Raw genomic sequence first — 27,705 nt, forward strand, 5'->3', positions numbered from 1 at the left:
GTATTTAGGTAACTAAAGCTCTAGTAGCTACTCCGCATTGTTCAAGAGAGATTCCTTTTATGCTTCGTGGAAGAAACGCAAGCGACTACAACAATAGCGTGGGAAAAATTACAATTTCCATTGGGACAACATTTTCATACTACTGTGACTATAGCCGCTAGGGTGGGGCCGGGGTAGATGGGCGGGGTTATTTCAGCCTTGCACAGTGCGAATAGTCTATAGTCTTTTTGTCATTGGTGCAAGATATGAGGAGGAGATTAAGGATTTATAATACATTTTTCACCTTCGGGACGCAGTAAGGAAAGAAGATAAAGATTCGGCTCCGAGGAAATGAACATTTTAGTGCTACCCCGGGCCGGTGCCGAGCATGGCTGTGTAGGGGGCAACCGGCAAGCTTAGGTTGAGATTCCCCAGAACTAGCGCATTAAGTCTTTTTTTTTTAAGCTTCTGCTTTACGCATGCCTACCACCCGGTGCGGGGACGGGCCGGGATGGTTATGTGGGACTCCCTGTGTGGGTAATGAGACCCCAGGTTTACCCACTAAAACCCCTCTGTTGCCGCCTCACTGCTTGCTATACGGCGAGGTCCCAGAACGCCGAAGTCTCTTCCGCAACCTCGCCAGCGGCCGTCCGGACTCGGACCCGACTAATCTAACCCCTGATGTATACATGAACAATTAACTAAAGTAAATAAGGTTATTTACTGTACTTTACTGACAGGTGTGTTATTATTCTGTATAACTTCACTTTCTTTTGGCATTTATATCAAGTGTCTATTCCTTTGAATTCGCCGTCCGTCTCTTCGGTTCTATTCATTGCCAACGCTGCCAATTCCTCAGTTTACTAAGGGAAGGAATGGGAAAGCTATGGTTGAATTTTAAATAATTTTAGTATTGCGTCATCTTATAATATTTGTACATTAATTAGATAACAACTTAGCTGTTGTTAGTAATAAATTACTACATCATTCAACGACTACGGAACTGATAAACTTTCTATGAATTTGAGACGATATTTTATACAAATGTGCTAGCACGGTTTGAGCTGCGCCAAAATGTTATCTTAAAAAGTTCCAAAATCAATTGTTCCTGAAATAGGTGGTGTATAGGTGAATGGACCTGCCTACGTTCTTGGTATTTAAATTATTATTACAATCTTCTGATACCTAAATTAGCTATTATTTAGTACCAAAATGGCTGATTCATCTGAAATTCAGGTAGATTCATATACAATTGATGGTCCAGGTTGGAAATAATGTGCCTAAGTATTTTTTCGTCCCTTTGGCGACAACTTTTGTAAAATATTTTTCACCACACCAGCTCGGAAAGGCTTACTTTGCACTTCAAAAACTGATAGCAAAGTTGCATTTTATTCACATGTGTGGCAAAGTAATCAAATGCCAATTTTGAGTTGTTTTCTTATGTTTGCTGGTAGAATTGACTTTTAAATGATGATTTTGGATGATAAACATTTAATAACATTCATTTGGATTTGGTTTGGTTTGATTTTGTTTGATATTTTACAGTTAATATTTGCTTCGGGTTAGTGTGGTGAAAAATTTTGTGTTTCACTCGGGGGCAAATTTTATTTAACCCTTGTGCTTTGAAACCCTCGCAAATGCTGGACAAATTTAGAAAATATAACTGTCTAGCTTTTGCAGTTCTGGATATAGGTAGAAGGAGCCCGTTGACAGACAGACGAACAGAGGAGGCAAATTAAAAGGGTTCCGTACGTTACCCTTCGGGTACGAAACCCTAAAAACCTGTTTATCACAGAATTGAGTAACCAAGGTGCACTTCAATCGATTCGCACAACTATGTGATAAGTTCAGACCTTCAGACTCATCTCTTTCGTAAACATGACTCACAAGAAAGTTAGCGCAACGGTTACGATAATAATACTAAGTGACACACAAATACGAATGGAATCCGGCTTGGTACGAAACGCGAGCAGGGTTAGGTCATCCAAGCCGAGATGGGATTATATTTACAATATCCGATAGAAATTGAATTTGATAGAATTAATGTTACGAATTTTATTACTTTACCTTTTTTAATATGAAGTTAATTAGATACATTAGCCGCCTGTTTTAACATAAAATCAAATGAATATGAGCTGATTGTCTGCCGTTATATAAGTAGGTACAGTCAGCAAAATTATTAGCTTAGCACTCCAAAGTAAAAACATGTTTGAAAAATAAGCGTTTTTGAACCAGTGGCTATCATTTTGATAACTTGAAATAGAAAGCTAGTTTGAGCTAGGTCAATGCTCCTGCCACTTATCTGTCGGAAAGGATTGCGAAGTTTGTTATCTACATAATACATAACATCGAAATAATTCGCCTTCCGTGTTTATAATTTTAGGAAACAGGCATAAAATGTAAATGAACATAAATTTTGTACTTGAAATATGTGTAATTGTTTATACTTATGTATAAACAACTAACACTAATTCTTAAGATATTGAGGTCGCAGAAAATAATATTTTATTAAAATACAACCCATTTATAAACGATTACCTAAACGGCTACTCTGTAGTAATCGGTAGGTACACGACGAGTCGATGACATAACACTTTTTAATCTGATCTTATCAAATATCTTGTACTCATTTAATCTCATCAGATCGAGTGACATCACTGATGAAGAGATACAGAGATACTAGAGATAGGTAGAGGTGGCACTGTCGCAGGTGCACTTTCGATGCTCTATTTTAAAGCGTATACTAGAAAACATTATATTTTAAAGCGTAGGTTGACTAGAAAACATTAAAATCGATAATCTACAGGCAACGTTGAGTAGCTTATCGTTCTTGTAGAATGTAGATTAATGGCATCATAACCAGAGCTCGGCGGGGGTGAGCTATTTTCCTTATAATATGACGTAAGACTTGTCAAACTATAAGGTAAATAGCTCACCCCCGCCGAGCTCTGATCATAACAAACACCATCCTAGCTGATATGAGATCGCGTAGTGAGGGATTCAAGTGTTAACACCCAAGGTGGAAATAATTGTGCTACCATGTGACATATACTGCTTTTCACATCACCTATGACTATGAGGAAATTATTATGTCTCACAATATTTAAGCTAAAGAATAGTATGCAAAAATAGTGTTCTAGAACAGAAAAGTGCCACTTTGATCCCTCCTAGCAGGGAAGAAACAGCCCTTTTCCGAATCATCAATGGCCACTGCATCCTTGACGGATGATTGTTGCAACGCTGTGTCAAGACACAACAATCGCAATATACACAATCTTTTATTGAGGTTTTTAGGCCTCTGTTCGTGTACCTAAGCCAGCCCCGGGCCTGTGGCTCATCAAGATGTTCATCGCGATCTTCCGAATGTTTTCGACCCAGATGCAAATGGATAGTCTGTTATTTACTTGTCTTTGTTTAAAGTAAAGAAAATAAGACAAAATGTACTGAAGTGAGCGTCGCGTTATGACATAAATAGAGAAAAGATACACAGTACGGAAGTGCTTGCTCCATATCGTACCGTACAAAAAGACATTATGTAATTTTAATTGTAGTTTTATTTGAACTAAGCACGGTAATGTTTGTTGTGCAGGAAAGTTATAGAAAGTAAAATAACTATCAGAAAATCGTAGCTATTTGATAGCAAAGACGTTCTTAATATGTACTACGTAACCTACCTATACATCCTATATAGTATATACCTAATATACAGGGTGCTTCCTGTAACAGGAGCAATAAATTAAACTGTAGGCTGGACTCCTCAAACCGACCCACATTTGTTCAGCAACTTTTGAAAATAACTCGTGTTTTGATTTTTATCACACTTTAAAGTTTATTCTAAGACGCAGTGTACTGCAAATTTTGTTATGTTTAAAGCGTGACAATCAACACACTGATGTCAGCGTACATTGAAGGCAATATTTATTTTGTATGAAAAAGAGGAAGTCAAAAGGATTCATAATTTTTAAAAGTTGCTGAACAAATGTTGGTCAGTTTGAGGAGTACAGCCTTTAGTTTAATTTATTGCTCCTGTTACAGGAAGCACCCTGTATATGTATAGTACAACGATGGATAAACGCGTAACATCAGATTAAAGGGGCCCACTGTTTACCAGTCCGCCGGACGATATCGGCCTGTCAGTTGTTCTGAACTGTCAAATTTTTCTTCTAACTGACAGGCCGATATCGTCCGGCGGACTGTTAATCAGTGGGCCCCTTAATACATCACATAACATACTAAACATAATATTGTACATCTAAAGTTAAACGAATATTCGTCTTTGCCAAACTGTATGCTTTAAAAAAATTCGTTGACGTCGGTTAAGCTAAGGTACTTCTAAGGTAACTTTTTAGATCTGATTTTTCAATTCTTGGAATCCATAAATTACATAATGAAGACTTTGAATTTAAATCAATTTATTACTGTTATTTAAAATAAATTTGAATAAGTAGACGAATTATGTTTAGGTAGCGAACCGTAAACACAGATACAAAAACTACGGGTACCGGGCAATCTTCTGAAATTTGTAAAGCAAATCACAGTTTTATACCTATTGTTAATTGAAAGTATTTCAATTAAAATTTTTATTAATTGAATTAATAATTATTCTTCATTAGATGGGTACTATGCAGATCAAATTGAAATAATTGAATGAAACAAATGTAAAAGTAACTTCATTGAGTTCATGACATAATAGCAACCAACTTCAAATTGCAATACAAATACTTAGAGACACAAACTAGGTCAAAAGTTAGTTATTTTTATTACTTTCCTGTACCACTAGTACAGTACCCAGTATTTTACGCTACCTACGTTTTTATTTCAGCCAATAAGCGAGGCAATAGTCTAGTTTTGAGTTAGACACGGTCTAAAAAACGGTTGACAAAAGGTAGTAAAACTTAGCGGTGGCTAAAATAGACAAAAAGAGACTGATAGAGTGCGGATACTCTCGCAGTAGGTAACCTGATTAATTGACTAGGTACTAATTATGTCTTGATAGAAATAAAATATTTCAATAATCAGTCTAAATTTGAAACCGTTATAACTACACCTTATAAAACAAAGTCCCCCGCGGCGCGGCGTCTGTCTGTATGTTCGCGATAAACTCAAAATCTACTGAACGGATTTTCATGCGGTTTTCACCTATTAATAGAGTGATTTTTGAAGAAGGTTTAGGTTAAAAAGTACTTCGGTCTTTTCTGAAGTTATACATAACACAAACTATAGTGATAATCTAAAACAAATCTGTTCAAGTTGAGTCTATGATCGATTACAATGTTTGGGTTTTTATTTTTAACCTACTACGTTGAGAGGTTCCGGTCTTGAACACAATCCAAGGGTGACAATCAAAGTTCTTTTATAATTGCTATCATCGCCATGCTTTATAAAAACTTGAACACCGCGTTTTTATTATTTTCTATAATAATGCCAAACACTTCTTATTCGCAGCCGTTTTATAGTAAACTTGTCCTCTCAGTTGACAAAAAATATTTGTTCAATGTTTCCTAAGTTATGAAGTGTGTGTATAAAGTGTTATTTAAATCTCTTTATGAATAAAATTGAAAGCATGCTGCCAATTGTGTGTCTATACAAAAGTACCTACACTAAATAGTGTACTTCCTCTTTAATAAGTTAATAACCCTTTGTACACCAAGAGCGCTAGGTCGTCGCGAGTATAAATAGTCGTGCTCAGCTCACAGCACCAGCAGGCGTATGATGGCTGGCTTTATTCGAGTAATAAAATAAAGTTTTTGGCAAAATTTCATTTTTGGTACAAGCTTTTATCGCTGACTGTACTTTTCTTACGACAGACAACTAATACTCATCGAGACAATTCTAAAAACCCCTAATACAATTAGGTTGCGTTCTTTCATCACAGAGTTCCTATGGCCACCTCCTGTCTCCATCATTAGATCAGCTCGATGGTACCATAATATTGCATTGTCACCCGACTTACATGTGTATGCAAAATTTCAGCTCAATCGGAAACCGGGAAGTGGATCAAATTTAACTTGCAAGATTCCATTACATAGTTAGTTACATATACAGGTCGACCTAATAAAAGCGTGTTAGTAAGAAAATAACCGTCACTTTTTAACCTTTTCGACGCCATGTTAAACACAAAAGCTGTCTCTTAGACGCCACGTCACCGAAGTGTCAAAACTGAAATTGAACTTTATGCATATGCACCTAGGTTTATGTTGCTCTGTGGTCTATGACCGATTAATACGTCTTTGGCGTTGGACCTGCGGTGCGTATATATCGGTCATTGGCGTCCAAAAGGTTAAAACCGAGCGATTGAAAGTGACGGACACCTTTTTTATCACACTGTCAAGTAGAGAAGAATGACCATCATGCAAGATATATTATATGTATATGTTATTGGTGACTCGCATGGGCCCATAACCTTAGCAAATAAGTCATTTTTTAAATCTGCGTATGGCGTTCTAAGTTCAAAGAATTAAGGGTACTTTACAATGGCTCATACAGAAATATATATTTTGACTATACCTATTTGCTAAATATTTGTACGTACTACCTATATAAATAGTCGGTTTATAACACTTTCATAATACCGAATTATCGCCGGTAACACACATCAAAGCTGAGGAATTTAAGAATGCGATCTTGACTTTCAAACTAATTAACATTATTATAAAAATTCGTTGAATGCCCATTATTCGTTTTATGACTGTCAAAATATTCGAACACAATCAAGTTACTTACATAACAGACATATAACAAGCACATTAAAATTATGCAAATGTTATGTTAGCCCTGTCTCGGTGATATTTTACATCTTCGATACTTTTGTACTACGATATAAAAACTTTCCTATAAGTTTTCTTAATAAATTATAATTTAACAACAGTTTTAGGCATGATATATTGATTTTATTGCTTAGGTACAGAAATTTCCGTGCAGTCAGCATCAATTTAGTAGGGGGTAGATCACCGCACCAGATATCTACTTATAATATTTCTACAAATAGAGATACTATCTGTAAAATTATCATTCAAAAACGTCTGCCACATCTAATACCTTTAAACGAGCAATTCTTGCATATTTATTTATTTATGTATATATTTATTTATTTATATGTATATATATTTCGGGGATCTCGGGAACGGCTCTAACGATTTCGATGAAATTTGCTATATGGGGGTTTTTGGGGGTGAAAAATCGATCTAGCTAGGTTTTATCTCTGGGAAAACGCGCATTTTCGAGTTTTTATTTGTTTTCCGAGCAAAGCTCGGTCTCCCAGATATTTGTAATTATTTTACATACTATAGAGATATATCTCTTTTTGAAAGGCTATAAAATAATGACCTGTTAAAGCGTAGATTCATCTACAATTATTTTGCTGACTATACACAGCGGTTAAACAGTTAAACATCATTAAAAACACGGAAAAAGATTCACAATTAAAACAACAAATAGACGGGAAGCAGTTTAATCGATGATAAGCGAATATTTACAAGGACAGGGGTAACCAATGGGCGTGAGTAACAGCATCACTCTTAACTGTCCATCGGAGGATCTTAGGTCTTTACAAGAAATTGTACGAAATGACCGTTAACAGTGTTGTCGATGGAGATGCCGGCTTAGATGAGGGTGGTGCCGATGTAGCCCTGGGCCACGAAACGGGCTCCCAGGCCGTATGGGGTCAGGCCGTTCACCACCGTCGGTCCCGCCACCACGGTCTGAAAACGTAACTTACATTAAACAAGGGTATTGTTTACATTTTATGTTATTATGTGTATTTAATTTCCTAGTCACAGCGAAAGTGTCCAATAAAATTACACCTAATTGTACCACACCGTTTTTTTTACAATAGGCAAGTATGTATGTGAAATGTCACTGTCTATTTAATGGTAATTCTCAAACTGTGTATATAGGGATTATTAACATAATCTAATCTAATTTAACTTTAATACTACCTAGGAACTACTTAGCGAAAAAAAGTTCTGCGTTTATTTCGGTTGCATCCCCAGCTACGCGGAGCTCTAGGTCACATCAGTCTAGGGTAACGGCACCAGTGGCCAGCCAGGTACCAGTGGTCAGCCTTTTGAGTCGTTTATTGGTCATAAATATCTGGTATATTCGTTTAAACAAATCGCGAGTACTCAAATAGGAGCTTTGATTCCTTATTGGTTAATACGTCACACGACAGGTGCGGTGAGGGAACGGGGGGAAGAAATATACTCGTTCATACAGGTGCTGTTTGTCGACGAGTGCAATAGTGTCATGTCCGCCATATTTTTTACTGCACGTGGTGTTCTCTTAACAGGCAAGAAAAACTATGTTTTAAAGTTAAAAGTTATTGTTTTTGTTAATGATTGATTTATTTATTAGTTTATCTATTAAATTGCATTATATTTGTATGAAAATATCAATATTTCACTTATAAATTGAGGGAGCTGGCCACTGGATAACACTTTTTTCCAAAGAATCCAGTGCCCAGCCCCCCACGGCTGACCTTTGGGTTATTCGTTTATTTTATTATTTTCGAGCCAATGCGACCGTTAGGACCGTTAAATTTACATTTTCAAATTTAGTTAGGCATGCCCTAGTCAATTTAAAGTAAAACCCAGTAGTCAGCCGCATTTGAAATAACGTTTTAATGCGGCTGAGCACTGGGTTTCGCGGATCCAGTACTCAGCCATTGACCTTGCTTGGTAAGTCGCTGCCAAAAATATGTCCACATTTTTAAACCCTATCTCATTGAAATAAGGTTCAAAAGTGTATACATATTTTTGACGTTAACTATACATAACTATCATTTTGCTTTTTCCTGGTCAGTATATGACTTTGTTTATTAATGATAATTAGATCTGCATAAACTCGATTAATTATTTTTTACCGATTACCTACTAGCAACATAATTATATATTACCTGATTTACCTCATTAATTTTTGACGGATTAATTATTAGAAAATAAATATTGCGATTCTTAGTTTGCAAGAATAGTGTTAGTTAATTAAGTACCTATGGCCAACAAATTTCGTGTCATAAGAATTGTATGTACCTATAAGATTTTTTTTTATTAAATAAGTAAACAAGTAGGTAAGTAATACATATGTATAGGTATATGCAAAAAATATATAAAATAAAATTAAAAACTACAACTAACTACAATAACAATAACTAAAATAGTAATAAAAAATAGATATTTGTATAACATCGTTGATTTTGATATATGTATGCAAAAAATCATAAACTAAAATTAAAAACTACAACTAACTACAATAACGATAACAAAAATTATAAAGAAAAAATAAATATTATAATATCGTTGATTTTGATATAAATATTAGTGATTTTGATATTGGGGTAGTTTATATAGACTGAGTACTGGGTACACAGAGGCTGCTTACTGGATTTTGGAGGCTGACTACTGGAGAAAAGTGCCACTTTTTGTTTAAACTTAATTAGACATATTATAAAGAGATTTGTATTTTTTTTTAATATTTTGTTTTAAAACTATGATAAACAATTGATCTAACCATGTCATTTGTTTAATTATCCGACTAATCCTGTAGAAATGCCGAACGTTCAAACTTAAAAAAGTCGTTATAAGGCTGACTACTGGTGCCTTTACCCTACTACAGCCAATCTAAGAGATGCTGGATGGCTTGCAGCCCGGTTTAGGGTTAATGAGGTTGGCCGAGATTCCGCAGTTTTAACTTGCACCGAGTAACTGACCGATTACTCTTCTATGCTACCGATTACTCTTCAGCGTGTCATTTTGTGCTCTTCGTCAATCAGTGGCTTACACCTAGTTACTGTACAGTTTACACTCACCCTAGGGGCCAGCCCCAATGGGGCATAGGGAGCCAGGCCCGGGTAGATGAACTGGGGGGCAGCAGCCGCCAGCGCCACGCAGCAGAGGAGGAAGAACACCTGCCGGTCACAGAATAACGTTAGTTCATTATGATCATAGCCATCAGTAGGGCTTCCAAATACCGGACTTCTCACAATACCGGTATTAATACCGAAACTGTCTTCATCAATACCGGGATCCCGGGATCCCGGTATTGGATATGAATCGCTTAAAAATATATAGTTTTATTAAAAAGGGGAATTAGAAAGGCTCACTGGAATACCAGATATGTCCTAAAAGCTATTACAACAATAAACAATCAATGCCGCCATCTGCAATAATTTTATTTCACACTCTAGGTTGGCAATAATTTTATCCAATTTGTTGACTTCACCTCACTAGTCACATTTGTAGTCCAACTTAACCAACCAGACAATTTTTTTCAAATTTCCGTCAAATTGGTTTGCCATTATTACAGTTATCCTTGCTCTTTAGTTTCATTTTTTGATAAAATTATAAGAACTAATTATGTTAATGTTAATGGCACTATCACCATATTCATCACTCACATAACTTCAGGATTCATCCACCACCAACCACCAAATATTTATCTGACGCATTAGGCAAGAATCTTGTTTCAATAATAAAATGCGGGCTAGAGACCAGTTAGAGTTAGACCAAGTAAAGTCTGCAACGATTTTTAATAGCATACGCAGTACGCAGTGCAAGTGTTTTTTGTACGTCATCATTTCATAGAAGTTTGACGTTTAATATAACACTTGCACTGCGCGTGCTATCAAAATTGTTGCAGACTTTTCTTGGTCTAACTCTAGATGCGTCTGACGTTTAGTAAGCTTTTTGATACAGCCGAATATAATGGATTTAAAGGGTTTATACTGAGCATTTCCCTCATTTTTTTAAATACTGGGATCCCGGTATTGCCTTTAAAAATACCGGTATTGAAAAATGCGTTTAAAAGGACGGGATCCCGGGATCCCGAAATACCGGGATCCCGGTATTGGAAGCCCTAGCCATCAGTTAGTTCATTATAAGCATAGTCTAACTCTAAACCCACGCTGGACCATTGGCGAGGCGTTACATACGAGCACTTTCATATACTGTCATTGGCAAAAACATATTTTTGATTTTTCACCCCTGTTCCCTGACTAAAACGATTTAAGAGGTTTTTTCTACTAATTATAAATAAATAAATAAAAACATCATCATCTTCCTCGCGTTGTTCCGGCATTTAGCCACGGCTCATGGGAGCCTGGGGTCCGCTTGGCAACTAATCCCAAGAATTGGCGTAGGCACTAGTTTTTACGAAAGCGACTGCCATCTGACCTTCCAACCCAGAGGGTAAACTAGGCCTTATTGGGATTAGTAGTCCGGTTTCCTCGCGATGTTTTCCTTCACCGAAAAGCGACTGGTAAATATAAAATAATATTTCGTACATAAGTTCCGAAGAACTCATTGGTACTACGAGCCGGGGTTTGAACCCGCTACCTCCGGATTGCAAGCTAGGCTACCAGCGCTTCAAATAAATAAATAAATACAATACCTAATTATAAATGATATGAAATAAAGCGAGTTTATTTTTAAATTCTATCAAATCGAAAATAAATCTTGATCTAACTGATTTTTTTAACACTTGAAGGTGATTGACGTGCCAGTTAGTGTAAGGCCTGAGTGGACGCGCGAGTTGGGTGTGCAGCGGGGCGGGGCATGCGGCGTACATAAACAAATGCAAGCGTAAGTAGCGATAGCGGCCTTAGTGAACGCTGCTCAAATCGCTTGTGAGCCCGACGCCACGCTGCACGCCCCGCCGAACGCTCCGCTTCGAGCGTCCACTCAGGCCTTACTAGGTTTCCCTTTTTTAGTTACTTAAATAAATGTTTTGTTACGGGGAATCTAAAAAGAGTAAAAGTCTAGGCCGGTAAGAAATATATGTATAGAATTAATAACAATAAAAAATAGAAAACTTACGGCGTATTTCATTTTGACGATGAATAGATTTCACAAGAACTGCTTGTAAAGCCTTCTAAGTGCAAACTACATCGAGGTACAGAAGACAGCCGCATATATAGGGCCCTCAGAAGGTCACCGAGTCCTGGCACAGAACTTAACAAGGCCTAGAACTAGGTAGAACCTCCAAAGGTTGCATGAATACCTAATAGAAATACCTGAGATAAAAACTAACGCCCGCTCGATATGGAGGTACGGTAAATTATTGGCGCCTATTGTTGAGAACAAAAAGGTATTAAGTTTTCAGTAAGTTATCGGTTAATTTTTTTTTTTTATTATCTTATATGATGGATGAATGAATTACATTACATTCATTTCATTAATCTATCCCAACACGTGTTTTAAGTTTTTAATATGATATTGTGACAAGCTGTGACTACTTTTGGTACAACGGATGGAATCGCTAGATGGAAATAAGTATTTAAACACGTACCGTCAAAGTATAAAACTTTTCCCTTTAGCATAACTTTGCCCATCACGTCACAGTTCAGTCAGTTCACTTTTACTGAACTGTGACGCGGTGGGCAAAGTTATGTTAAAGGACAATTTTTATTATACTTTCACGGTATAAGTGCGAAGTCTACCATTTAAGGTGAAATCTACAATATATTAGATAAATTGAAGGAGAAGTTAATGATTGATTATTGTTGTTTTATTGTTATTTCCTCGTAAATGCATGCAACCTACGTCGTTTAATACAAAATGTTACATGTCCACAAACATTGCATTTCGACTTAAAAAGGAAATCCCTTTGGTTAAGAATTTTCTAACTCCTATAGGCCTTATCTTCTATATATATAAACGTGAAAGAACTGACTGGCTGACTTAAATCAACGCACAACCCAAACCGCTGGGACTAGAAAGTCCAAATTGGGCAAGTAGGTTCCTTATAAGGTCTAGGGGTCCACTAAGAAAAGATTTTTCTAAATTCATCCCCTAAAGGGGTGAAATGGGGGTCCAAAGTTTGTATGGGGAAAATATACTAATCCACGGGTACGAAGTCGCGGGCAACAGCTAGTTATTATATAAATTAGATCATTACTTATTATGCTAAAATAAAAGTGTTGGAATTTTGAATTACTGGCTACTGACGCTCATGTCATGTTATGGAAATCTCGATTTGTCTGTCCCTAATATAAAAGCTCATTCGCCTTGGTGTTTAATAACAAATAGGCGTGTAGAAGTAGGTAGAACGTTGCTCAGGATTCAAACATCATAAGACAAAGTATTGCATCATATTCATAACAAGCAAGTCAAGAATGTCACCATTCGCAATTATCAATTTGAATTGAATACATGAGAGCTTGAACAGTTGAATTAATTAGGAACAGAATTAACTGGATTCTATAAGTAGTTAAGTCAATACATACTCTTGACACCTTTTATAAAATACCAGAGAGTCATTACCAATAATTATAACCTTTTTACAGTCATGGTTTTATCACCACGAAATTTAATGGGAATAGAGTCTGTGCGGAAGGAAAAGAATCTTGGAATGTATTGGTTCCCTGGTGGACTCTACGCAGTGGCGGATTTCCCATAAGGCACAGTAGGCTCGAGCCTAGGGCGGCGAGATATTAGGGGCGGTAAATTGTGGCAAAAAATCGCTGATGATAACAAGAAATAACACAAAATTATTCATATATAGGCAACGAATTCTCAAAAAAAGGCATAGAGAGAAATGCTTGGAACACAATTTTTGACTTCGTAACTTTGTTTGAACTACTTAGGAGGTGAACATATCAAAAGTCCCCGGCCGTAGCTAATGAGCCGGGGAAAGAGGGAGATTTGAAGGTCCCATTTTTCGGTTTTTCGCTTATACTTATCTCGGAAACTATGCGTTCTAACGACTGATCATTGTACAAAATGAAAGCTGATTAAATTTGCTACAAGTTTTATTTAGTACAGTTTTTCGACATCATAAGCATCAGCAATCATTGCCGTAGATAAATTACAGTTAAGTCGATCAGCTGATGCTTTTCAGCCATCTTGGCGCGAACTAAACTGCGAAATCACCGAGAACTTTGCGAGTGTGGAGTCATACGTCAACGTCGCGATGTATTCGCTCCGCGAAGTCGAGCCGCGATTCACGCGCAATAGTCTGAAGGGGGGCTTGTATAGGGCCCTCCACACTCGTGCACGAAGCCGCGAACGCGAGTGTGGAGTCAATTTCGCAGATCTGCTACACTGTTAAAATCTTTCGGGTTCCTTTCCTCGTGAGCACTGTGAATATTATTGATGGAAATTTAATGCAAAATTATAGACATTCAAGAGCGGCTTTCTCAAAAACTAAACAAGATACCTATCGAAAAACTCGACTGTATAAAACTTGTAGCAAATTTAATCAGCTTTCATTTTGTATAATGATCATGTCACAAGGACGCATAGTTTCTAAGATATTATAAGCGAAAAACCGAAAAATGGGACCTTTAAATCAAACCCCCCACCCCCGATGAAGGGCTACGGCCGGCGACTTTTGATATTTTCACCTCCTAACGAGTCCAAACAAAGTTACTTAGTAAAAAAATGTGTCCAAGCATTTCCCTCTATACCTTTTCGTTGCCTGACCTAAATGCAGTCAGTATGATGGGTGCTGATACTGAGAAAGGGGCGGCTACAGGGTCTGAGCCTAGGGCGGCAAAGACTGCAAATCCGCCACTGACTCTACGACTATAAGATACCAAAGGTTGCAAACGCCAGAATTTTGTACCTATTCATGATTTTTTTCTAAGTTCAAAAACTGTTCCATACAAGAAACATAGTTCCGTCATCCCCGTCTACTGTCTGTCCGTCGAAGGATCGCACTTACGGCGATCAAGGTGTAGCTAATACATACCTAATGGTAATATGTTTAGAGTCTAGTTTGAGAGGTCGTATGCTTATTTGTAAATACTGGCTACGGAAGTACGGAAGCCTGACACGCTCTCGGCCAATTTGACAAATAGTTGACACACTTGCGGTTCTTACGAAGTCTGTCTGTATCCTCATAGTATAATTACGTCAACCATTAAAATATAGTAATATCCTAGACACGAGAAATTAGTGCTCCAAATTTATAGTGCGGATTTAGACTAATGGCTAATAAAACCAATTAATATAATAAGTGTGCAAATCTAATCTGACCCACATCAACTTTTTACGTAAGTATTTATAAGTTTTTTAAACTTTTATTTTTTATTGATGTAACAGCGACACTAGGCGACCATGGAGACAGAAATGCAATGAGAATGAGTTTTTTTATTGAATAGTCAATTCAGTAGTGTACCTATTTAAGTACAAGAAAGACTTACTTACAACTCGTAACTCTTTGGCTTTGGGAACCACGACTCAGGACAGTCACGACACCCTTTGGGTTAATGAGTTAGCGTTAAACCTATATCGATAGACACAAACAGAGGTCAATGTAAATCTAGATTCTAGCATAACGGGGTACATAGTGGGCGTCGCTCATTATTTAGTCATTCAGCTCTATATTTCATTAGTGTTATAAGAATTGGATCATGTTTTTAGGGTTCTGTTTTTTAAATATATATAGTTTTTTTATTATAATCAAAGGCCTGATTTTTCAGACGTTAAGTATTGTTACGTTTAGATAAATATGGGCATAGGTAATGCAGGTGTATAAAAAAAAAGTAATAGTTTAATGATAATGTACCTATGATAGGTACGGATAATCATTATTTGGGTTTGTCAATAAACAAATAGGTACATTAGTAAACTAATAAAACTATTAAATTATTATATTATTCAAAGTTGTATAGGTATGTAAAAAAAGATTAGAATCTCGAGGTTGTTAACCTTTTGGACGCCAATGACCGATATATACGCACCGCAGGTCCAACGCCAAAGACGTATTAATCGGTCATAGACCACAGAGCAACATAAACCTAGGTGCATATGCATAAAGTTCAATTTCAGTTTTGACACTTCGGTGACGTGGCGTCTGAGAGACAGCTTTTGTGTTTGACACGGCGTCGAAAAGGTTAAATAAAGCCATAAACACATATATTGCACAAATCATGTAAAAAACAGCGACGTTTATAAAAACGACGCGATGGAAGTGAAACGAAACTGTGAAGCAGAGTCCGATTCACTCTTGGCCGATTTATAATCAATAGGTACGCTATCTATTTTTAATATGCAATGCAGCATCAAGTACATAAGATCGGTATTATATGGAGTGCTCTGCAGTAAAGATATCTTTGTCATAATAGTTAGTCGTATAAATTTATTATAAACAGGATGGCCTTACGATGACAGTCCATAGCAAACAGTAAACCTGATTAAGCATACAACTGTTAATAAATTAAATACAAATATATTTGTCTTTGTTTGATTTATGTATTTAAATAAAACGGGTGACATTTACTTATACAATGACATCGTTTTACAATCGAATACGGGCTCTGAAAAAAATACTTGTTGGTATGTACGGCCGATTCTTCACGGACTGGCGCAACTTGCTATTTCGAGATTTTCCGGGCACAATAATCTTCATCCTGAAATTTCACACGAATTAATGCTGTAAGTAACAGTCAACTATAACTAAAACCATTTACCCCGTAAAAAACGCAAATTACGGGGTATAATTACTACAAAATATATTATACAGGGTGATTCATGATCATGAGACATTGAGCCATCAGCCCTAGACGCTCAGTTAATGTTAATTAATCGTTAACCATCGCACCTTTTCCCTCTTAAAAACTTTTTGTAAGGACATAATTTAATTCACTGTATTCAAAATGCTAATGTTAGGTAGCTCTATTTAAAAAGAATAGGTACTAAATTAATTTTAGTCGTCAGTCACAATTAAATTGAAACATTACACACAAACAGACCATTTTACCTAGTTTATAAATACATAAGGTATGGCACTAAAATAGCCTTAATGTCTTGTTCCCCAATATACTCATGGCTAATACACATACTTACATCCATGCTTGAGATATTAGAAAACTGCAAATACAAACTTCTAAAAATGTAACGCGGTACGCAGCACAGTTCCGCATAAAGGAGTGAACTAAGTAGGTAAGGTATCATAAATATGTATAACAATTTCAACTTTATTTCAATGGAGTAGGGTAAAAAATGTTTACATGTTTATGACCGAGACTGTACATAATTATTACGTCACCTTATTTGCAATTTTGTTACTTTCATCGTAATAAAACGAGAGTTATAACACTTAATACATATATATAGTGTCGTATAACAAAACGACTCAGCCTAGTTAGTAGAGGCATTAGATGGCATTAGTTAGCCGCAAACTGACATGCATAAAAATAGATGTCAATTGGCAACAGGAAGTTTTTTTAGGAAATGAGAGCACCTATCTTCTCGGAGCTCGGGGTTAGCTTATGGTTATGGTTAGCTTCATATCATATACCCAAGAACATAGAGGAAAACAGGTTTTATTGGGATAAGGGATTTCCTCATGATATTTATCTCCGCCGAAAAGCAATTGGTAACATATCAAGTAATATTTTAAATTGTAAGTAGGTAGGTATATATTATTATTTTTATTAGCCTGGTTTAGTGTCCCACTGCTGGGCAAAGGCCTCCCCTCCCTTCCTCCACTCAACCCTGTCGTTTGCATTTTCCCGCCAATCCGGATAAAATGCGTCCAAGTCGTCCCGCCATCTCCTCTTTGGTCTGCCTGAACCCCGGCCTACACCATCATATTTTATTTATTTAATCTTTATTGCACATAAGAAAACACACTGTACAAAAGGCGAACTTAATGCCATAACCATAAGGCATTCGCTACCAGTCAACCTTTAGGCAAAGCAGATAAGTTGTAGGTTATGCGGTGCAAAAACATGTGGTACCTATAAGATACAATTAGGAACACAATACAATCATAAGAAATACAGAGCCATAAACATACATAAATATATATAAATAATATAGTTACAAATACATATACTTACATACATGCGCCATTTGTACATTGTTGTATATATTTTGTGCAATAAAGTTAAATAAATAAATAAATACATATGAATTCAGATCAATTTACAAAGCAGAAACACTAATATTTTCCAGTACTGCCAGCAAAGTGCTCACTTAGGATTTTTTCTTAAACAAACCTGTTCGGACACTGTTTAATATTGACAGGGGGTTATAATTATTCGTTCTTAAGAACTTAATGCTACAAGTAGGAGATCGAACTCAGTTTAGAAGACACGCTGTCTCAGCTCACAGGGCTCAGACTGTCTCTTGGATATCGATTGCTTCTAGAAAAACAGGGCTATAACCGCGAAAATCGAAGTTCGCAAATCGCGGGCATCTGTCTCTGTCTCTCTAATTACGCCTTCATTGGAGTAAAAGAGAAAGATCCCCGCAATTTGCGAATTTCGGTTTTCGCGGTAGCCCCTTAGGTAAGATTTTCTGATGCCCCGGTCGGTGCAGAAACGGTCATTGTCACATTAGAACAATTTAATTGTTGTCACTTTCTGATTTGCTGCGATAAAAAATAAAAGACTCGTGACATTTTTATAGGCACTTATTGATGCATGGCCCCACGGCTCACACAGCCAACAACAGTTTTAACAAGGTCTCTACGGCAACTGAGTTCGAGTCGAGTCGAGTGAGAGAGTCGGTTTCGGCCTTCTCTAGTACAGTCATCCCTTGAATCCCTTTTGTTCCGGTTTTTTGCCACGGCTTACTAAACGGAGTCTGGTGGTGGTGTCGGCTCGTCAACTCAATCCTTTGATTTAGTGCAGGCACTAGTTTTCTTTTTAAAACACACTCTTGTTTTTATGCCTCAGATACTAAAAAATGACAGTGCGATTGACAAAACTAACTACAAAACTAGTTAAGAATCTGCCCAATACAACTGTCATTTTAGTACCAAACAAGATAGTCTCATTTATGTACTGCCTAATCTGTGCAGTCCAACAGTTATTTTAATACAAAACCGGTCTAGTTCTTACCGATTTAACATATAAGCGGGCGTTCCTGGTCCAGTCGCATATGCTCGTGCTGGTGTTCCTCGGGAGGCTCTATTGCTTTGGCGCAGTATACATCATTGTCTATCTACAATTCTACAAGACGATGCGGTAGGATTTAGCGTGCGTCTAGTTCTTACCGATCTAACATATAAGCGGGCGTTCCTGGTCGAGTCGCATATATATGCTCGTGCTGGTGTTCTTAGGGCGGCTCTACCGCTTCAGCGCAGCACACGTCATTGTCTATCTACACGACGATGCGGTAGGATTTAGCGTGCGTCCAGTTCTTACCGATTTAACATATAAGCGGGCGTTCCTGATCCAGTCGCATATGCTCGTGCTGGTGTTCCTCGGAAGGCTCTATCGCGTCGGCGCAGTAACGTATACTTCATTGTCTATCTACAATTCTACACGCCGAAGCGGTAGGATTTAGCGTGCGTCTAGTTCTTACCGATTTAACATATAAGCGGGCGTTCCTGATCCAGTCGCATATGCTCGTGCTGGTGTTCCTCGGAAGGCTCTATCGCGTCGGCGCAGTAACGTATACTTCATTGTCTATCTACAATTCTACACGCCGAAGCGGTAGGATTTAGCGTGCGTCTAGTTCTTACCGATTTAACATATAAGCGGGCGTTCCTGGTCGAGTCGCATATGCTCGTGCTGGTGTTCCTCGGGCGGCTCTACCGCTTCAGCGCAGCACACGTCATTGTCTATCTACACGACGATGCGGTAGAATTTAGCGTGCGTCTAGTTCTTACCGATTTAACATATAAGCGGGCGTTCCTGATCCAGTCGCATATGCTCGTGCTGGTGTTCCTCGGGAGGCTCTATAGCGTCGGCGCGGTACACGGCGTTCTCGATCCAGACGGCGATGCGGTCGGATATCGCTACCATGAAGCGCGCCAGGCGGCCAGGGTGTGTTCGGGTGGGTTTGGGCTCACCTATAGAAAGTATAAGTAAGAAGTTTTTATTAAATTGTATGTAGAGTGTGTGCGGAAAGAGAAGAGTCGTGGAATGTATTGGGCCCCATACAGAACAGACTCTATGTTAATAATTTGTAAGGTATGTATCAGATCTATGGGCCTTAGTTGCCTGATAATAAATGATATTTAATTTAATTTATAAATCTTTAAAAATGTCTATGCTTTATATATTTTGATTCTATGCTCATATGCTTTATATGAGATACTAACCCAATATGTCCGCCACTCTCTCCAACACCACATCAGCGATGCTCCGCAGCCTGTTGGAGACGAGCATCTCTTTCTGGCCCTTCGCGATGTAATCGCAAATACGATATGCCACCTGCGAACACAAAGCTTTATTGCTATCAGATTGCTATGAAAGCCAAATCATAACATATGAGTAAGGCTCCATTCGCACGAGCGCTTTTTAACGCGCGATTAAAAGGCGCTTGAATCTGCCCTAAATTCGATTTAAAGACCAAGGCTTACAGATAAAAATCCAACAACGCTTAGTAAATGAGGCCTAATGCAGCATGCTCCCGGCGGTACTGGGTGCGTAGACACGATGCCAATTGTTCACGCTCCGTAGCCTAGTTATCTCTCTCTATCACTCTTCCATATTAGTGCGACAGAGACAGTTGCGTTTCGTTCGCTACGGATCGTTAACGATTGGCATCTTACGAGGGGCGTTCAATATATAATGAGAATGAGATGCAAACTCTTTAAATATTAGGAAAGTAAATACTGGCCGGTAAAGCTAATCTACCTAGCTGATTGCCCTGAAAAAAAAAAGTAACTGTTTTTTGTTTAAAAAAAAATACGGCGATTTCTTTGCGATGCTATTGAGTACGTTAGCGAAAATGGAGAAAATTGAACTGCGCGCCGTTATCAAATACTGCCGTTTGAAAAATTTTTCTACGGACCAAGTCAATTTAGATTTACGGGACACTTTAAGGTCTAATGCTCCTCCGTATTCGACAGTCGCACGTTAGTGCGCCGAATTTAGACGTGGAAGAACATCGACCATGGATGACCCCCGCTCCGGACGCCCTACTACAGCAGTAACTGAAGAAATTGTGAAAAAAGTCGAAAACTTAGTTTTGGCGGATCGCCGTGTCACGGTTCGTTTTATTGCTGAAAATGTAAAGATTTCAACGGGGAGCGTGCATAATATTTTACATGAACGCTTGGGTATGAAAAAGGTATCAGCGCGTTGGGTACCCAGAATGCTTACTGACCACAAAAACAAACTAGAGTCGAGATTTGTCAAGAAGCTTTGGACCTGATACAGCAAGACCGGGAACTTTTTTTGGCGCGATTTAAGCCCTTGCTTCACGGTCGCCGACAAGCCTTCTAACCGTCTGACCTTGGTCTGTCCTTGGTCAGTTTTGGTCAAATTTTGTTGTAAACAACTGTCTACACGGTCCGGGACGGACCAAGGCCACGCGGTCTGGGGGCTTGTCGGTGACCGTGTAGCAAGGGCTTTATAACAATGGACGAAACATGGCTCCATCATTACGACCCTGAAACGAAACTGCAGTCTATGACATGGAAAAGGCCATCATCTCCAACTCCGAAGAAATTCAAGGTGGGCCCATCTGCCGGTAAGGTCATGGGCTCTGTTTTTTGGGATGGTAAAGGGGTCGTAATGATTGAGTATCTCGAGCATGGAGCCACTATTACGGGCTCTTTATATGCCAAACAAATAGCAACATTGCGCCATGAGATCCGTGAAAAACGGCGAGGTAAACTCTCGAAAATTGTGTTGTTCCATCAGGACAATGCACCGGCACACAAGTCCGCCGTTGCAATGGCTGCAATACGTGATGCTGGGTTCGATATCCTTAAGCATCCTCCGTATTCACCAGACCTCGCCCCTAGTGATTTCTACCTATTTCCGAGATTGAAGGAATGCCTAAGAGGCAAGAAATTTGAAGACGACGACGCGGTAGTCGCTGCAGTACAAGATTTTTTAAGTAGGGGAGACCTAGGAGATTTGTGACAGAGGTGAGTTGTGACAGACGCGATTTCTCCCTACCTATGAAGGTGAGCGAGCTGGCAACAACGCTCGATTGACGCTTTAGAGACGCGCTAGTTGACTCGGTACCCGCCGGCGGCGCATGCGAAGCGGTTGCGTAGTTACGACGTCCGCGTGCAAAAAAATGCGGAAAGTAAGTTTTTCGTCAAAATTTTGATTGAATTTATATCATATCTAATTACATGTGCGTTGTTGTGTTATTTTTTCTTAAGTTGTGTGGTTATCTAAGTCTCAAAACGTGGCATTGATTTTTTGTGTTTGCATCGTGTTTAGAAAATTTGAATTATTATTCGGACCAAGTCGTAATTTTGAGCACCTAGGAGAGTTGTGACAGCCTGTCACAACTCTCCTATTTGACTTAATTTTTCTGCTGGGTTATTTCGACACTTTTTTATTCATTTGCGATGTTTGTATGTGTGTTTGTACATTAGTATATTAAGGCCAAATCTTGCAAAGTACAGTAAATTAAAATAAAAGCTTGTGTCAAAAAAGTAATTTCCGATAAAAAATTATGCTTGGTTGTGGTGTGATGTTGCATGCTGGATGACTACTTTTTTTGTTTCAGAATGCCTAATAACTACACACGAAAAACTGATAGAGGCACTGCTAGTGTCGAAATATACGACCTGGCCTTTGAAGAGGTAACATTAAGAGGTAAAAGTCTAAGAGATGCCGCGTCGTCTTACAATCTAAACTACATGTCTTTGTCAAGATATATTAAGAAGAAAGTGGCTTATCAAGCAAACCCAGTAGGCGAGGCTCCATCTATGGGTTATGCCAGTCCAACGATATTTACAGAAGAGGAGGAGAAAATATTAAGCGAGTATTTGCTAACATGTGCAGCATCTAATTATGGGCTGACAACAAAAGAAACTAGGGTCATTGCATATAAGTTAGCCAAAAAATATAATAAAATAATTCCAAAGTCATGGGAAGAGAAAGAACAGGCAGGAGCAGTGTGGCTCTAGCTATTTATGCAACGACATCCCAATTTATCTTTAATATTGCCTCAACCTACAAGCATAGCTCGCGCCACCAGCTTCAATAAAACAAACGTGGCTACTTTTTTGGAGGCTGGAGGCGAGCTGCAATACGTTTGCCATAATTGTCTATCAGATTAGATTTAAATTTTTGACTGATTATAATATGATTGATCTCAAAGCGATGCCATAATTACTTATAAGATATAATTACTTGTTATGGAAAGGTTATACGTTGTTTGTTGGTACTTGATGTGCTAAAAGATGATTAAACTACTTTTTGCAAAAAAAACATGTTTCATTTATTTATAATATGTGTAATGGTATTTTTTATTACTCAAACAGTCTAAATACATAGCTGTCACAACTTTCCTCGGTACCTGTCACATCTTACCTCGGTGATAGGGGAGTTGTGACAAAGGGAGTAGTCTTTCTTCTTGTTGATTTTCTCGGAAACCGTAATACTTTACTTAATTTTGATGATTGTTTTGGAAAGGGAAGGAATGGTGCTACATTTATTCACATAGGTCGTAACTGTGGAATGTTTCTGGAGCGAGATATTCTCCTAAAATTAAAAATTGTCACAACTGTCCTAGGTCTCCCCTACTCAAGAATAACCATTTTTAGAAATGGAATTTTAAGTTTAGAAAAAAGATATACTAAGCGTATTATGCTAAAAGGTGACTATGTCGAAAAATAAAATTACATTTAATAAAAGTTGTATATAACATACTCATTCTCACTTTTTATTGAACGCCCCTCGTATCTACGCACCCTGGTATTATATTGCAAGTTACAGAGGGTCTACCGCGAAAACCGAATTTCGCAAATTGCGGGGATCTTTCTTTTTTACTCCAATGAAGGCGTAATTAGAGTGACAGAGAAAAATGCCCGCAATTTGCGAAATTCGGTTTTCGCGGTAGCCCCTCTGGACTTGCAGGCTATATGTTTCCAATCCAACTGGAGCCGGCGACTTGGCATGACACGATGACTGTTTTTTTTATTGACCGAAGCGTAGCGAAGGTCTACGTTTTGACTCGGTTGACCGAAGCGTAGCGAAGGTCTACGTTTTGACTCGGTTGACCGAAGCGTAGCGAAGGTCTGCGTTTTGACTCGGGCATTTTGCTTTTGTATGTCCGGATGTTCTCCTCTACAGGTCACAATTCTAAACCGATTCTTGTGAAATTTTGTGACCAGATTCTATGAGTAAATTTTTTTTTTGTCGATCCCGTTTTTGGAATTTTTCAAAAATGGAGGAGTTGTGATACCTCGCGCTTAAACAAATAGTCGTATCGATATCATAAGAGTATTTTCTTTTTGAGACATATTTACATAGTAAATGGCAAAAAATGCAGAAAAATTGTATTGCTGGTTTAGGCGGTATTTAGATATTTAGTTTGTAATCGAGAATGAGTAGCCGAATTTCGTCAGCTTAGCTAAGAACTATCATGGTGCATTTTGTAAACAATCGCTTTTTTTGTTTGCACACAGAAAGTCTGGGTTCGATCCCCAGTAAGACATAACTTTTTGTATTTTTTTTTTTCACTTAAACTTCGTATTTTTTTAATAAATTAAAATCTTTGTATTGTTGATTGATCAAACCGCTGTGTGGCACTGTCATCGTGCACGGTCCCAATAAGCTATGCTCGCGAGGTCTACAGCTCACAGAGTCACTAGTTTATTATTATTGTAGCTCAATATCTTCGAATTTTTTACCTACAACGGACATTATGTAGGTCTTAAATTATTATAAGTACCTATAAGGTACCTACCTAATGGCGAGGTAACTTTTTTTTTCGCTTTGCTATGTTTAGGCTGCTTACAGACGAGCGACAGTACGCGACACACTGTCGGCGACGGTCGCTGACGACCGCCTGCGACGGCTATCGGCGACGGTCGGTGACTGTCGGCGACGGTCGGCCACTGTCGGCGACGGTCGGCGACGGTCGGCGACGGTCGGTGATAGCTGTCGCGGCATCGCTCTTGTGTCACAGCACGCAGTCTTCGATGTGTAGTTCAAGAAAGAGCACGTATTTTCTTTTTCAAAATGAGTAATGACGATTTTGATGCTGATGCATTATTGTTTAAAGAAAATACGTGCTATCTCTTGAACTACACATCGACAACTGCGTGCTGTGACACAAGAGCGACGCCGCGACAGCTATCACCGACCGTCGCCGATAGCCGTCGCAGGCGGTCGTCAGCGACCGTCGCCGACAGTGTGTCGCGTACTGTCGCTCGTCTGTAAGCAGCCTAAATAGTCTAGGTTCATGATGGGTGATACGATATAATTTTTTTAATATAGAATCAGTGATTCAAGAGGAACGTTTATGTATAACTTGTTAACCCGTGCGAAGCCGGGGCGGGTCGCTAGTTGGTACTAATTGAATGTTCCACCTGTGCACTAAAATTAACGAGCCACTTCTGCCGCTGCCGCAATTCCTTGCTCCTGTCCGTCTGTTCCTTGCGGCTGACGGCGCCGGCGCCCGGGACGTGGAACTTGCCCGTATGCTGGTTCAAGGCTTGGAAGTATTGCTCCGTTTGCCTGCCCAAGGTAAACAATAATTAAAGTTGTATAACGCGCCAACCTCGAACGTCGGCCCGGCCGAATGAAACTCGCGGATTGGACCATTTCAATGCTGCACCGCATGAGCAAATCACGGCTCCGGATCGCGACGCACCGCGCGTGAGCGACCGGATACAGATCCGTACACGCCGCTCCCGCGCAGTTCGGCAACCGACGCGATACGAGTAATAACGTGACTATCTTATTTTGTAAATCACAACAGTAATTTAAGTGCTAACTCTAATAAGTGTCCTATACCCGTGAAAGTACTTAGCAGAATACACGATTATACCGATATCTGTGTTGTTTCCACTTAACTTAGCCCTCAATCAACGAACCCCGAGCTAGCTGAGGCTACAGTTGCTTATTTTTGGGTACCTGCAAGTAACTTGTATTATTTTGACTCTTAAAAAAAAACCTGATCGCCCTGGTTAACGAAGCCATTAAGCGATGGACGGATTTTTCAATTAGGTAATAGGTATTTACTAGGTACTTACATATGAGTTTTTTTTTCTGGTTCTGTTGCAATTTACGTGCTATATCATGAGTACCTAAGTATTGTGACATGATCCAGGTAGTTTCTTCCTCGTTTCTAAATTGCGCTCTAGGTACCTATAGGTATCTAAATAGGTAATGATTTTGTAGTAGTACAGTACATATGGTGCTACTTTACCGCCCTAGTGCAGTAATTAGCACAATACGTGCCTATGTCGAAAATCCAAGGGGCCATACGTACTGTATAACGTTGTACAATACACGTGCGAAAAGGTAATTCGCAACTCGTGCCGATTTAACACACTCCCTTCGATCGAGTTACAATTTATCGCCACTCGTTACGAATTTCCTACTTTTCGCACTCGTATCGTAATGTGTAACTATTGCAATAGACGTCATTGGTGTAAGTACATTTTTTCTACCGTATCGAAGGTTTTTGAGGAAAAGAAAAGAAAGTGGCAATTAGGTACCTTATTGTTATATTTAGAATATTGAGATGTCTTTTCTCATAGCGTGGAAATGTAACTTACTCTGGACTAAGGAAATAGTCCTCCTCAAGCGCGCTTTTGATCTTGTCCCGACGATCAGGCGGCAGTATGTCGCACTTCTCATCCCAAAGAGTCCGCAGCCGCCTCGAGTTGGGTCGCGCAAGCATTTCCACCCGCTCCATGATGCGGCGTTGCCGATCCGTAGGCTTCCCTCCGCCAGGGGAAACAGCTCTCCCTGAGGCTACGCTGACGCCGCCAGGGCAGCTCGCGGCGCATTCTGTGAGTTTATTAAGAGAAGGTGGTAGTATCTAATCATTCCAAACTTGCTCATTATACCTGCTTTCTTAGCTGCCAAGCGCAGCAACAGTGGTCTTATACACCAGACAGTAGAGAACAACGATCTAGGATACCGCGCTCGACAGCGAAGGCCACCATTATCTTAATACAGCACTACTTAGTATAAAACAAAGTCGCTTCCCGCTGTCTGTCTGTATATGTATGCTGTATGCTTAGATCTTTAAAACTACGCAACGGATTTAGATGCGGTTTTTTTTTTATAGATAGTAATTCAAGAGGAAGGTTTAATGTATAATTTGTTAACCCGTGCGAAGCCGGGGCGGGTCGCTAGTGGATATCTATAATGATTTGATGTGTGAACGGATCTCTTAATCGAAAAGCTCGTTAATGACCCGACCACACACTGAGTTTATAGAGAAAAGTTTGTCGGCGTAGAATAATGATTATTTTTATTTATGACAAATCACATCATTATGTATTAGTTTCTAAAACGACTTAATTGGTCTCTCTGAGATGCCGTGGACGGACTGACGCAGAGACTGACTTGCAGACGCAAGAGTTGAAATCCGCGGAACATGATTCCTTGTTGACTACAGAACCTTCAAACCCAGGTAGGTATATATCAGCTTCGCTTCCCTCGGTTGTTATATAGTTATCTTCCTAATTTTTGAGACATTGTGATATTGTGACACGTAAACCTACCTGCGTCCTGGTTCATATCACATTTGGAGGTCTGACACACTGATGTTTCTTTTTTCGGTTTTTTCTCATGTTTAGGAGACATTTTAACCATGGACAGAAAACTTGAAAACTTAATTTATTTTAATTTAGTGAACCAAAACTAAGCCGTTAACAAAAAATTTGACAAATTCTCAATGTTTGTTAGTCATGATGGCTGCGGTTTTACTTTGTCAAACAAGATTCCTGTCAAAGCGATTTAATTTTAGTATACATTGCCAAAAAGGTGTGCAATGAAGCATATTAATCCTTTACGAGGGGCGTTCAATATATAATGAGAATGAGATGCAAACTCTTTAAATATTAGGAAAGTAAATACTGGCCGGTAAAGCTAATCTACCTAGCTGATTGCCATGAAAA

The 27,705-nt window shown here is 38.7% G+C and overlaps 3 protein-coding genes across 3 annotated transcripts in view; all 3 read right to left on the minus strand.

Moving 5' to 3' along the window:
- The window catches only part of LOC134653415 (mitochondrial ribonuclease P catalytic subunit), a 77,303-nt gene that overhangs the window by 45,192 nt on the left and 4,406 nt on the right, over positions 1-27,705 (minus strand). The gene's annotated exons all lie outside the window — the stretch shown is intronic.
- On the minus strand, positions 7,375-11,931 carry LOC134653452 (uncharacterized). The gene is made up of 3 exons (XM_063508818.1): positions 11,787-11,931; positions 9,782-9,880; positions 7,375-7,679 (listed from the first exon to the last, which is right to left on the minus strand). The coding sequence occupies exons 1-3, from the start codon at positions 11,796-11,798 to the stop codon at positions 7,581-7,583; spliced, it is 210 nt and encodes a 69-aa protein (XP_063364888.1). The 5' UTR covers positions 11,799-11,931; the 3' UTR covers positions 7,375-7,580.
- Positions 19,541-27,394, minus strand: LOC134653428 (uncharacterized). The gene is made up of 5 exons (XM_063508791.1): positions 27,310-27,394; positions 26,353-26,587; positions 25,159-25,306; positions 19,972-20,083; positions 19,541-19,719 (listed from the first exon to the last, which is right to left on the minus strand). The coding sequence occupies exons 1-5, from the start codon at positions 27,389-27,391 to the stop codon at positions 19,541-19,543; spliced, it is 756 nt and encodes a 251-aa protein (XP_063364861.1). The 5' UTR covers positions 27,392-27,394.

This window comes from Cydia amplana, chromosome 13, assembly GCF_948474715.1.
Source record: "Cydia amplana chromosome 13, ilCydAmpl1.1, whole genome shotgun sequence".
Lineage (NCBI taxonomy): Eukaryota > Metazoa > Arthropoda > Insecta > Lepidoptera > Tortricidae > Cydia > Cydia amplana.